Here is a 14,629-nt window from a genome sequence, read left to right on the forward strand (position 1 = left end):
GAGTCAATTGGAGGTGTACCTGTGGATGTATTACAAGGCCTACCTTCAAACTCAGTGCCTCTTTGCTTGACATCATGGGAAAATCAAAAGAAATCAGCCAAGACCTCAGAAATAAAATTGTAGACCTCCACAAGTCTGGTTTATCCTTGGGAGCAATTTCCAAATGCCTGAAGGTACCACGTTCATCTGTACAAACAATAGTATGCAAGTATAAACACCATAGGACCACGCAGCAGTCATACCACTCAGCAAGGAGACATCTCCTAGAGATGAACGTACTTTGGTGAGAAAGTGCAAATCAATCCCAGAACAACAGCAAAGGACCTTGTGAAGATGCTGGAGGAAATGGGTACAAAAGTATCTATATCCACAGTAAAATGAGTCCTATATTGACAACATGAAAGGCCGCTCAGCAAGGAAGAAGCCACTGCTCCAAAACTGCCATAAAAAAAGCCAGACAACGGTTTGCAACTGCACAATGGGGACAAAGATCGTACTTTTTGGAGGAATGTCCTCTGGTCTGATGAAGCACGGGGGTGGCAGCATCATGTTGTGGGGGTGCTTTTGCTGCAGGAGGGACTGGTGCACTTCACAAAATAGATGACAACATGAGGAAGGAAAAATATGTGGGAAAAATATGTGGAAGTTAAAGCTTGGTCGCAAATGGGTCTTCCAAATGGACAATGACCCGAAGCATACTTCCAAAGTTGTGGCAAAATGGCCTAAGGACAACAAAAGTTAAGGTATTGGAGTGACCATCAGAAAGCCCTGACCTCAATCATGTGGAACATTTGTGGGCAGAACTGAAAAAGCGTGTGCGAACAAGGAGGCCTACAAACCTGACTCAGTTACACCAGCTCTGTCAGGATGAATGGGCCAGAATTCACCCAACTTATTGTAGGAAACTTGTGGAAGGCTACCCAAACCGTTTGACCCAAGTTAAACAATTTAAAGGCACTGCTGCCAAATACTAATTGAGTGTATTTAAACTTCTGACCCACTGGGAATGTGATGAAAGAAATAAAAGCTGAAATAAATAATTCTCTCTACTATTATTCTGACATTTCACTTTCTTAAAATAAAGTGGTGATCCTAACTGACCTAAAACAGGGAATTTTTACTTGGATGACATGTCAGGAATTGTGAAAAACTGAGTTTAAATGTATTTGGCTAAGGTGTATGTAAACTTCCGACTTCAACTGTATGCCTGCTGGGGGAGTAGAGATCACAAGCCAGCATCCTCAAAAAAACTATACTGAATGGCCAGGAAGCTCCCATCTTCTCCTCCCAGAACTGTCCTAGATTAGGAAACATAAGGGTGGGGGCACAAAAGTTGCTCTCCTCTCATCCCGACTTAGTCAGAGCTTTGCACCATTACTGGCAGAATATCCCGCCTGTGAGTGGCTGAAGGGGAAAGCTAATTTGTTGTGCGAAAAACTGCCAGATAATGTTTGGAGAGAGGGTGAGGGAGCAAGAGGAAGCTGGCAGAGGAGGGGCATCCTCTGTCCTCAACGAAAATGAGATTTTAATCAAACCTGTCTGGGAGTTGAGTAAGGAGAGTGTTTGAAATGGTATCGAGCGATGTCGATTTGATCGATGACAGGATATGGCTCAAGAGAGTGCCTTTTTTAAAAACCCAGGGCAGCTATAATATTCACTAAGCCTAGAACAGTTTACGAAACAATGCCACGTTCCCTCACCAGACAAAGCCATCCGTCCTATGGATGTTTGCCACATCTCATCCCAGTGGCATAGTAGAGACTGTTCTCTTAAAATGCAAATCACAGTATGTTGGCAGCCATGGCAGGAAGCTGGGCCAATTTTATTGCTGAGAGGCTTTGAGGTTTAATTTCGCAGTAAATAAAATGTATTAGTTTTGCATTTGAATGTGAAGGCGTATTGCGTGACAATGAAAAGTATCCCTTTTCATTTCGACAATCATCCACTTATCCCACATTCTGTGTACGAGACAAGTAAATACATCTTACGCAACACAAATCATTTTGATTATTGTTGCTTAAGATTGTTGTTTTTCAGAAAGGCCAGCCATTCATTTTAAAAAGGCTACTTAACAGTAAGGGAAAATGTAATAATGGTGTCTTGCTACAGTAATATGGTTACTCCACTTACAATAATGTATTTAGCTGTTGTTGATATTGTTGTTGCTAAAACAATTTCATGCTTGAGCAGTCTAAGTCATGGGAATTGTACTGCTTTTTGGCAGTTGTTTTTGAAGTGGTTTTTAATAAATCTAGTCTACATGTTGTAATTTATACGGAGCCACAGGAGATAACTGAAATCTAGAACCGTGTAGACAAATGTTATCTGGAGGCTAGTGAATTTCTCAACATTTTAATTGACAACTGTGCTCAACTCTCTGTTACTCATACATTGCATACAGTGTACCCTATACAAGTTACGTGTGTTTGTTTGTGAAAGCACAAATGGACGTACTCAAGTTGCTGCTTCACTAGGCAGGCATGGCATGCCCACTCTGTCCATTTAGCTGTGCTAGATGGATTGAGCTCATAACGCTGTCACAGAGGAAAACACAGGGTCTGTCCCCCAAGGCCCCGGCCCTACATTGCTACTACTTCACTGCTTTACTTAATTATCATGGCCCAGCTTCAATCTTCTCCACAAGCAGCTGTGATCACCCCGTGTATTGGCCATACACTATGCATGCTGTCCACCCCTCCCTCACCACATCCCTCACCAGCCATCACCATGGTCCTCACTGGACCCAAGTAGACCACTGGTATTGGTTCCATGACAGACATTCTTGGGCTAGGTTATTGGAAGGAGAGCTCTGCTCCCTCAACCAAGGTGTAGGCAGGGAATAACCAGCTAGAGGAACTGGAGCGTGGTCTGCTAACAGCTAACTGATGATATCCCTCTACTGCCTGCTGTATGTGACCAATTTGTACGCTTTGACACAGCTTGCCGTAAGGGTACCCTTTCTTTGTAAAAGAAACACTAACCGTTTTCTACTCTTATTTGGGACCCTTAGCTTTTAGGAGAGCTGTTTTTTCTTGTTGATGTTGAATGGCTGATACAATCTAAATTGCACGACATTGCCAATGTGCTTGCGGATAGTTTCCCCTCTAAAAATGGAATGCATTTTATTTAGCCTATTTCCATCAATACATCAGGTTGCCAGTATAGTCATTAACGGTATCACTTCCCTTCTCCTTACAGTATCTCAACACTTGGAGGGGAGTTATGTGTTAATATAGCCGCCGCTCTCAGCCTTCTTTGAGAAATGACTTAATCATGTTTTGGATTGTTGCCTCCTCTAGGGAGACGGGAAGGGATGATGCCGGATGTTGGAATGTAACATTAAGATCAATGCCAAAATAAATATTCAATGCCTATTTCAAGTCTAACTTTCGGGAAATATTTTTGAACAGACTGAAATTAGCATTTGTTTTCTTAGCAATGCCGTCTGGAAGTTTATTGGAAATGGGAACTATACTTTCTTTTTTTTTAAGCAATTTACTATGTCAATGCAATATGGACTAGTTAAGGGCTTACTTGAGTGTGAATAATATGACCAGTATTGTTAACCAACATTTATCCCCGCTGTCTGAGAGCAACAAAATATGATTGAATGCTGATGTCAACCTTTCTTCTCCTTGCATTCTCCCTTCAAACTTCTGAGACATTCACCTGTTTTACAGCATGCCCTCTTTTGTATAGTTGATGTGCACCAGACATGTACACAGTGGGAGATGTGTGAAACTGAACGCTCACATCTGTCTGTCTCCTCCACTGCAGCCTCTGTCAATGTGCTGGTGCAGAACTGCAAGATCTACAATGACGCCAGCTGTGACATCTCTGCAGACGGGCAGCTCCTGGCTGTGTTCATACCCAGCAGCCAGCGGGGCTTCCCAGACGAGGGCATCCTGGCTATCTACTCTCTGGCGCCTCACAACCTGGGAGAGATGCTCTACTCCAAGAGATTCGGTGAGTCATTGTCTCTATTATGCACATGTGTCAAACTCATTCTACGAAGGGCCGAGTATCTGCGGGTTTTTTCTCCTCCCTTGTACTTGATTGAAATGGAAAGGAAAGAAAAAAACAACCAGTAGACACTAGGCCCTTCATGGAATGAGTTTGACACCCCTGTTCTAAAGTAACACGGTGGCCCATAAATAGTCCATGAGCCAGGGGCCCAAAACAGGGGCCGGTGTGTCTGACACGGAGGGGGAGAGAGGAAGAAAGTAGCCAAACCGACTCGCACAAATTAGATAAACTTGTTGCTGTGATAGGTTATCTATCGCCTCATCTGGTAGTGTCTGTCTTGACTGCATCACATCTATTTGAATAAGCTAGCAAGGATCATTTATGCTATTTTGCCGCGATCTCCGTCCTTGTCTACAACAACTCCATATTAAACAACGGTTAATCATTGTAGCCTACCCCTTCTCATTTAGCCACCTTAATTCTGTAATTGTAATTCCATTTTGCATTGATTAGAAATCTCCCACTTTACTTTCTACGCATGGAGCCTCAGACTGTAGTGCTGCTTTGATTGACGACAGTAAGTTACATGCTTGAAAAGTGTGTAGCCTAGTCTACCGGAAGTTTTTTTTAATGGGGCTCACTCATAAAAACTGTGAAACTTTTGTTTTATAAAAATGTTGAATGCCCTGGTATATCCTTGTATGTTGCAATATCAGATATATAATAAATGAATACACCCTCGCAGGTAATCGAAGACTAACGTCCGCTCGGATTTTCGAGTATTCAAATAACCGTGCCCATCCCTAGTAATGGGGCCGCTATGTTTTTGGATTGTAACTTTGGTGATAGAGGCACCAAATTGTGCACACAACTAGAAAAAAGATTTGTAGATACTGGGCCATCACAGAATTTCCGCATTAACCCCATAGAAGCCTTTTTTCCAATATGGCAGCCAAACAACTCAATGGGGTCTTATTGGACAATTTCACATGACCATACATGTATGAAATATAATTGTAGTAAGGCCAAAAATATCTCTTCCCCCCCCCCCCCCGGCACATGGACTTTAAGGAGTGCTTCGAAATATATATTCTGTGCTGTCATTTAGTGCTGTCATATCAATCTTACAGATTGAATCTTTAAAGTCCCCTTTTGAGCTCCCGAGTGGCGTTGTGGTCTAAGGCACTGCGTCTCCGTGCTAGAGGCGTCACTACAGACCTTGGTTCGTTTCCAGGCTGTATCACAACCGGCCGTGATTGGGGTTTGGCTGGGGTAGGCCGTCATTGTAAATAAGAATTTGTTCTTAATGGACTTGCCTAGTTAAATAAAGGTCAAATAAAAAAATATATATATATTTCAGCAGTATTGTGTAAGTTTTAATCTATTAATGAAGCCGTATTAAGCATGAAGATTGAAAAAGGCAAATTAAAGCTTTAGTCTAAGCAACCATTTTTTGGTGGTAAGTAGAATGGGAATGTGGGAGGCCTACTTAATTAGCTTAGCCATAAATTCCAAGCAAGTTATTTAGAGCAGGTCTGGGCCCAAAGTAGCTGTGAACACAGTAATTCACAGTTAATCTACTCTTGCGAGCAGGACAACACTTACCAATCATTAAGACTAGGCAATAGCTTACTCAAGTACACAAATATACCTTTTAGATTTTTAGCAGGTGCAAGTTGCATTCCATTTTGGATATAATCCAGATTCCTAACTGGATAATAGCATCGGTTTCCAAATGGTTGTCTTTAATGAGAGAGGTTGTTTTACCGTATGTTTCTCAAGTGGGAACAAACATTCATCTGTCGTCAAAAACCATTAAAACCATTCATTTAAGAAATACTTCACTGGTTTGTTAGGAAATGAAACATGACTTGCATTAGCCTGCTTGTACAGTAGCAGGCATCTAAGGCATCAGAGAAGGCAGGACAGTTTAATTTAATGGTTCCTGTTGAGTGTTTCAGTCAGACTGTAAATACTGTTTTTAGGCCCTCAAGTAAAACCATGACAAAAGGTGTTCAATATTTGCTTTAAGTTTATATGCCAAACCCGTCCATGCTCGACGTAAAGTAGCCTAACCATCTCTTCTTTGTCTAGGTCCTAATGCCATTTCTGTCAGCCTGTCCCCAATGGGCCACTACGTGATGGTGGGCTTGGCCTCTCGCCGGATCCTGCTCCATCACAACACAGACCACATGGTAGCGCAAGTGTTACGCCTGCAGCAGCCCCATGGTGGAGAGACTTCCATGAGGGTGAGTTTGGCCAACGTTAAGCCTTTGGAATTTCAGGAACAACAAGGTATTATGCCATTTATTTGTGCTTTCATCAATGCGTCTTGACTCTGGTTGATTTGCATTGAACTTGAAAATGCCAGCAAGAACCTAGAACCAAATCATCTGTAAGCATCTTCAGGGTGACGGTAACCAAATGAAACCTCCCAAATCTGGAGGTAAAGAACATTGTAAATGATAAGCTTCTTCTGGCTGGCAAAGAGTATGACTCTTTATAAATAGCTACTTTAACTCCATCATTTGGGGGGGGGATGAACAATAGATCCCCACCCCCACCCACCCACCCCCATTATCTCTAACCAACTGAGCCGGAACGTGAGACAGACATTACAATTCAATGCAGCACAGTAGCTCAATAATACCCTCGGAGCTCCAGCCCTCTCACAATGGCCAGCCAGATTAGCAACCCCAAACAATCAACCCAGTGCTGGCAGAGCCTGCATTGACTCTACTTTAACTGGATTCTGAAGGTACCAAATATCTTTATTTTCCAACGAGATGGGGGTAGAAAATGGGCTTACAATCAGAGAATTTTCACACGCCTCCAGGTGCTGGCTCTAGCATTTTATATTCCAGCAGTACAAAGTGAGCTAGTGTAATTGAGAGACTTCTGTGGCTAGACCCCAAGTAGAATCATGGTTATGCACATCTCATTTAGTCTTTAATCGACCCCGTGATCTCTCATGGCCCTTTGGCAGACCACACTACAGTGTGTTCCCTTTCCTCTTTCAGAGGAACTTGTCTGCTGTTACAGTCTTGATGATCGTTGATCAACAGCACTGTGAAACATGTTTTTGTTGTTGTTGTTGAGGCAACCATTTTTTTAATAATCCAGATGACCATTTAGAGAATGTACCACACCGTTTACACAATCGCACAATGTGCCACACTTAAATAGTAATGAAGAGTCTTTGAACGTTTTCTGTGTTTGGAGGCTCCATATGTGACTCTGTTTTGGCTGTACATGTATCAGAATGTAACAGGGGTTGTGATAGGTAGTGTATGAAGGATGAGGGGTAAAGTGTGTATGATGCAGGGCTTGGAACCAGGGATCCATCTGTGACATCCCAGTGACCCAGAACACAGCCCAGTGTCCCATGGCCACCCCAGAGCCAGCCCTCAGAGGCCTTGATGAAAGCAGGAAGCAGGACCCCGCTGCCTGGGCAGCTTTTAATGACTTGGCTGGGTAAACAACACCAGGGTGCCACTTTCTGTTTCTCCCTCTGCCTCTTGCTGTTTGTGAGACTGTTCTCCGTCCCTCCCAATTTTTGTAGCCCTGGCAACTAGGCTATATGATAATTGAGGTGACATTTTAACTTTGGGGTTGGGGGAGTGCAGCACCAGTAACTCTTCTAACTCCCAACTTCTCACATTGCCAGTGGTGAAATTGTTGTGACATAAGTTTTGTAACTGAACAGTTACATGGTCTGAAGAGAGCCATAATTAGCGAAATCTAATTGAACAAATTGTGAATATTGTTTTTGTTTTTAAAGCTGCCACACGGCGCATGAAAGCCCATCTCTGATTTTGAAGTGAACTAAGAGGTGTTTGGCATTTATATTACTCTTACATAATTTACATGTGGGAGAGGATATTGGAAATTTAATCAAAGCCTATTGGATGATAACTTGTTTTTAACTAGGACAGAAGAATTTATAACTGACTTTTTCCGACATAACATAGGTACAGCAGATCCCCTTATTGTATGGGACACTTTTTAAATGTGCCTTTAGAGGCCATGCAATTCAGTACTCATCTATAAAACAAAAGCAATTTAGGTCAAGAGTCCATATTAACAAAGGAAATACGAGGACTAACAGTACAGATAAATAGCAATAAAAACTGTACCCTAGAGGGTCAGAATAAGTTAGAGGAAAAACAAAAATAAATAGAGGAACTTATTCAAGATCAAGTGTAATATATTATAAAAATAAAGCAAACTGGATGGAATATGGGAAAATGCACAATTTTTTTATATTTTTTTATCTTCAACATAGAAATGCTACCAAAAATAATTTACTGAAGCTTGTTACAAATGACAGTCACCCATGATTCACCAAACAATATTTTGAAAGCCAAAGCTAATTGTATGTATGTTTTTTATATGAATAATGTCAAATTAACTAGCTGTACAGAAAGACTCATGTGAAGGCCAAATTACAGAGGAGTAACTTCTTGACGCAATTAAAGCCTTTAAGTCCAGGAAAACTCCAGGGCTGGATGGCATACCAGTGGAAGTATACCAAACCTTTTTTGATATACTCAGAGGACCATTATTAGCATGTTTTAACCACTCCTATACATTTGACATTTTAGTCATTTAGCAGACGCTCTTATCCAGAGCGACTTACAGTAGTTAATGCATACATTTCATTTCATGCAGTTTTTTTGTTTTTTTTTGTACTGTATATATCTACCTATATACATGGTAGATTATCAGACACTCAACAAGGTCAGATTTCATTATTACTGAAACAGGATCCAAGTGGTAAATATAAAGATCCAGTCCATAAAAAAAACTGGAGGCCTTTTACAATTCTTGCAAAATGCTTAGCGCATAGAATTTAAAAGGTATTGTTGGATATTATTCATCCTCATTTTTTTACATGGAAAATACATTGGAGGTAATATAATACAAATACTTGAAATAATAGAACGCGATGAAAAATCTGGGAAACCAGGCCTGGTGTTCATAGCTGACTTTGATAAAGTACAACTGGAGTTTATATAAACTCAGCAAAAACAGAAACGTCCCTTTTTCAGGACCCTGTCTTTCAAAGATAATTTGTAAAAATCCAAATAACTTCACAGATCTTCATTGTAAAGGGTTTAAACACTGTTTCCTATGCTTGTTCAATGAACCATAAACAATTATGAACACGCACCTGTGGAATGGTCGTTAAGACACTAAAAGCTTACAGATGGTAGGGAATTAAGGTCACAGTTATGAAAATTTAGGACACTAATGAGGTCTTTCTACTGACTCTGAAAAACACCAAAAGAAAGATGCCCAGGGTCCCTGCTCATCTGCGTCAACGTGCCTTAGGCATGCTGAAAGGAAGCATGAGGACTGCAGATGTGGCCAGGGCAATAAATTGCAATGTCCGTACTGTGAGACGCTTAAGACAGTGCTACAGGGAGACAGAACGGACAGCTGATCGTCCTCACAGTGGCAGACCACATGTAACAACACCTGCACAGGATCGGTACATCCGAACATCACACCTGCGGGACAGGTACAGGATTGTAACAACTGCCCGAGTTACACCAGGAAGGCACAATCCCTCCATCAGTGCTCAGACTGTCTGCAATAGGCTGAGAGAGGCTGTACTGAGGGCTTGTAGGCCTGTTGTAAGGCAGGTCCTCACCCGACATCACCGGCAACAACGTTTCCTATGGGCACAAACCCACCGTCGCTGGACCAGACAGGACTGGCAAAAAGTGCTCTTCACTGACGAGTCGCGGTTTTGTCTCGCCAGGGGTGACGGTCGGATTTGCGTTTATCATCGAAGGAATGAGCGTTACACCGAGGCCTGAACTCTGGAGCAGGATCGATTGGGAGGTGGAGGGTCTGTCATGGTCTGGGGCGGTGTGTCACAGCATCATCAGACTGAGCTTGTTGTCATTGCAGGCAATCTCAATGCTGTGCGTTACAGGGAAGACGTCCTCCTCCCTCATGTGGTACTCTTCCTGCAGGCTCATCCTGACATGACCCTCCAGCATGACAATGCCACCAGCCATACTGCTCGTTCTGTGCGTGATTTCCTGCAAGACAGGAATGTCAGTGTTCTGCCATGGCCAGTGAAGAGCCCGGATCTCAATCCCATTGAGCACGTCTTGGACCTGTTGGATTGGAGGGTGAGGGCTAGGGCCATTCCTCCCAGAAATGTCCAGGAACTTGCAGGTGCCTTGGTGGAAGAGTGGGGTAACATCTCACAGCAAGAACTGGCAAATCTGGTGCAGTCCATGAGGAGGAGATGCACTGCAGTACTTAATGCAGCTGGTGGCCACACCAGATACTGACTGTTACTTTTGATTTTGACCCCGCCCCCCTTTGTTCAGGGACACATTATTCAATTTCTGTTAGTCACATGTCTGTGGAACTTGTTCAGGTTATGTCTCAGTTGTTGAATCTTATGTTCATACAAATATTTACACGTTAAGTTTGCTGAAAATAAAAGCATTTGACAGTGAGAGGACGTTTATTTTTTTGCTGAGTTTATAAATGCCTGGAATATTTACATTTTGGAGAATCTTTTATAAAATGGGTTAAAATCATGTATAGTAGCCCTTTGTGTAAAATAGTAAATAATGGCTACTTCTCAAAGTTTTAAACTTTCTAGAGGAGTAAAACAACATTGTCCACTATCAGCATATCTATTTTGTTATTGCCATTGAAATGTTAGCTGTTAAAATCAGATCCAAAAATAATATTAAGGGTTTAGAAATCCAGGGCTTAAATACAAAAGTGTCATTGTACGCTGATTCATGTTTTTTTTTTTAAATCCACAATTTGGATCCCTCTACAGCCTCATAGAGGATCTAGATACTTTTTCTATCCTCTCTTGATTAAAACCAACAAGTGTACTATATTATGTGTTGGATCACAAACAAATACAACATTTACATTACCGTGTAGTTTACCAATAAAATGGTCTGATGGTGATGTGGACATACTCGGTATACATATCCCGAAAGAAATAAATTATCTCACTCCAATCAATTTTAATAGAGAGTTTGCAAAAATAGATAAGATCTTGCTACCATGGAAAGGAAAATACCTGTCTATTTGTGGAAATATCACCCTGATTATCTCTTTAGTCATATCCCAGTTGACCTATTTGCTTATGGTCTTGCCTACACCTAGCGACCTGTTTTTTTTTAATATAGTTCCTCTGTCCAGTGCCCGTGTTCTTTTGCCCATCTTAATCTTTTCTTTTTGTTGACGTTGAGACTGGTGTTTTGCGGGTACTATTTATTGAAGCTGCCAGTTGAGGTGGGAGGTGTCTGTTTCTCAAACTGTGAAGGGAGTAGTACACAGCGTTGTACGAGATCTTCAGTTTCTCGTTCAACGCTGGGGTTTTTTGGTCGTTTTTTCAAACAGATTTTCTGTCCATTAAAATAGCATCAAATTGATCAGAAATACAGTGTAGACATTGTTAATGTTGTAAATGACTATTGTAGCTGGAAATTGATGATTTTTAATGGAATATCTACATAGGCGTGCAGAGGCCCATTATCAGCAACCATCACTCCTGTGTTCCAATGACACGTTGTGTTAGCTAATCCAAGTTTATCATTTAAAAAGACTAATTGATCATTAGAAAACCCTTTTGCAATTATGTTAGCACAGCTGAAAACTGTTGTTCTGATTAAAGAAGCAATAAAACTGCCATTCAGACAAGTTGAGCATCTGGAGCGTCGGCATTTGTGGGTTCGATTACAGGCTCAAAATGGCCAGAAACAAAGACCTTTCTTCTGAAACTCATCAGTCTATTCTTGTTCTGAGAAATGAAGGCTATGCGAGAAGTTGCCAAGAAACTGAAGATCTCGTACAACGCTGTGTACTACTCCCTTCACAGAACAGCGTAAACTGGCTCTAACCAGAATAGAAAGAGGAGTGGGAGGCCCCAGTGCATAACTGAGCAAGAGAACAAGTACATTAGAGTGTCTAGTTTGAGAAACAGACACCTCACAAGTCCTCAACTGGCAGCTTCATTAAATAGTACCTGCAAAACACCAGTCTCAACGTCAACAGTGAAGAGGCGACTCCAGGATGCTCTTCAACGTCCAGTGTCTGTGTTCTTTTGCCCATCTTAATATTTTATTTTTATTGGCCAGTCTGAGATAGGGCTTTTTCTTTGCAACTCTGCCTAGAAGGCCAGCATCCCGGAGTCGCCTCTTCACTGTTGACGTTGAGACTGGTCAAGCTCCAATTGTCATTTACAACATTAACAATGTCTACACTGTATGTCTGATCAATTTGATCTGATTTTAATGGACAAAAAACAAGGACATTTCTAAGTGACCCCAAACTTTTGAACGGTAGTGTATGTAACTTGTTGTTTTTTGTTCTTACATGACTCTTGCAAAAGGGGAACCGTGTTAGATGTGTTCTGAATTTGTACGATGAACATTTTGCATTCCCTGCGAGCACAACTGACACACTGCCCAAGTCATGGCAGCGTACACAGTCCAATGAGGCTCTCTGAGCTGACAGCTCTTATGCAGATCCCCAATTATTCTGTCTTGCTCCTACGTTTGGAGATGAATGAAACCGCTTTTTCCCCCTCTCCTTTGTTATTTCTCCCTATTTTGTCTGTGGTGTAAAATTTGTATGCAGATGTAGACAGACTGGTATATGTGGTCATTCATCTTCGCTTCATAAGGTAAGAGGCAGACAACGCAGAGGCAGGAAGTAGTACCCGTGTCTGTCACCTGATATGGTTGTCATAGCAGCAGTTTTGGCTAGTCATATTGAGAAGTAGCGTGACAAGCCAAGTTGACTGCTCTTAAATGAGCACTCCAACAATGTCTCTCCTGAACTTGATTCAATTGCGGGAACAGCCAACCGCTAAGGAGCGGCTCTCTACTTTCTGACAAGGCAGACTCTACAACACTAAATCAGCACTTCAGCAGACAGACTAAAGTTCCAGCATTGTTCTGCTATTCCCACACTGGTAACGGATTATGTCTTAGGTTCTGAATCATCGGGTTAATTGATAACCGATATATTAACATGAAATTAATGAATATGCGATAACATGCTAATCTAATGTGAAAGATAAAGCTCATTAGAAGACGGCGCTAATGCAATAAAATGACTGTCTTTTTTGTTGTTGTTGAAAAGATGTTGGGGTTGTATCATATTGGGACAATAGTGGTACTCTTTGCTGTGGTTGTAATTGATTTCTTTCCATATGTCCCCATTCCCTTCAGAGAATGTTTGATGTGGTGTACCCCATGGCCGCTGATCAGCGGAGACACGTCAGCATCAACTCGGCCCGCTGGCTCCCAGAACCTGGCCTGGGTCTTGCCTACGGTACCAACAAGGGTGACCTCGTCATCTGCAGACCTGTGTAAGTCTGCACTACACACTCTTTGTACAGTACCTCTGTTTCTCTCTTTCTCTCTTTCTTGCTTTCCCTCTCGCACAGTGCAATCTACCCCTGGCTTAGAGAACTAAGTTTGTCCTCACTACCTCTTCTCTCACTACCACAGTATGTTTAAATCAGGAGTGGCCTGTGGCTAGATTTCTCCCATAGCACGTTTCTCTACATGCCATGTATTTGTTTTACATTTGTATGGAAACAGTGAAAAAACGAATAGCCAATTAGTGTGTTTTCTATCCCTGCTTTAGATAAATCTATGTTTCTGCTGGTGAGGACAAGAATCCCCTCATTTGTGTGGTTACGTAATGGCCCGAGAGTCCCAGTGCTCATGGCTTTAAAGCATTTGGCATTCGGGAAGGCAGGCGGCAGCTCCCCCACCCACGGCAGGCAGGGCAGGCAGGCAGGCAGGGCAGGCAGGGCAGGGAGAGTTGGATCGATGGAGCGCCCACTGTCTTATTCAGCCAGATGTCATCAGCTAAGTCAAGTCGGAGGAGCTTGTTCTCACTCACGCTTCATGAAGTTTCTCAGTTATGTTTTTCTCCGTTCTGTCTGGCTGTCTGAAATAAATTGCCTGGTGTTAGTGGAAGAATGATTTGTTCTCCCTAGCCCCCGGGCCTACATTGTTACTTCAAGGGACAAAAACTATAGCTTAGATATCATCCAACATCAGTAAAATGTGCATTATGACCAAATAGTATTTTCTACACATAGAAATGACAAACCTTACTAACAAACCAAAAGTTTACTAACAGCAATAGTTAAGTCTAGACAAATGTTATGTGATTTTGAAGAGGAAATTTGGGGAATTATATCGAAAACATCCCTAAAGACATTGCATTTCATCAACAGCAAAATTGTCTCTAATTTATGTCAGCCATTTTAATGATCCAACAATAATCTTACCCAGAGAATCACTGTACATGCAAGAGAGAGTTACAACCACATCTATATCCTGAAGCCCTAATTGTGATCTGTAAAATTCAGTAACAGCATTCCTACACACGCAGAGCACCACAGGTGCATCATAACCAAACAAACATCACAAGAGGAAGAACACAAACAGTATTCCCAATGGACATACTGCCTCACTCACAGGCACACATACTGTACAGCACTGCAGCATTGACTCCACATCCCTATTGGGGAAAGCCTCTTTTTTTATATATTTTTTTATTTATTTAACCTTTATTTAACTAGGCAAGTCAGTTAATAACAGATTCTTATTTACAATGACGGCCTACACCAGCCAAACCCAGACGACGC

General features: G+C 41.8%; 1 protein-coding gene across 3 annotated transcripts in view; it reads left to right on the forward strand.

Annotated features, from left to right (window-relative positions):
• The window catches only part of LOC106561945 (activating molecule in BECN1-regulated autophagy protein 1A), a 111,922-nt gene that overhangs the window by 75,844 nt on the left and 21,449 nt on the right, over positions 1-14,629 (forward strand). For all 3 annotated transcript variants that reach the window (XM_082957734.1, XM_045689022.2, XM_014126403.3), the window contains 3 exons: positions 3,778-3,966; positions 6,061-6,215; positions 13,194-13,333. In XM_082957734.1, coding sequence (XP_082813860.1) covers positions 3,778-3,966; positions 6,061-6,215; positions 13,194-13,333 — 484 coding nt within the window. The remainder of the gene's footprint in view (positions 1-3,777; positions 3,967-6,060; positions 6,216-13,193; positions 13,334-14,629) is intronic.

The sequence above is a fragment of the Salmo salar genome, chromosome 11 (assembly GCF_965601325.2).
Source record: "Salmo salar chromosome 11, fSalSal1, whole genome shotgun sequence".
In the NCBI taxonomy this organism is placed as follows: domain Eukaryota; kingdom Metazoa; phylum Chordata; class Actinopteri; order Salmoniformes; family Salmonidae; genus Salmo; species Salmo salar.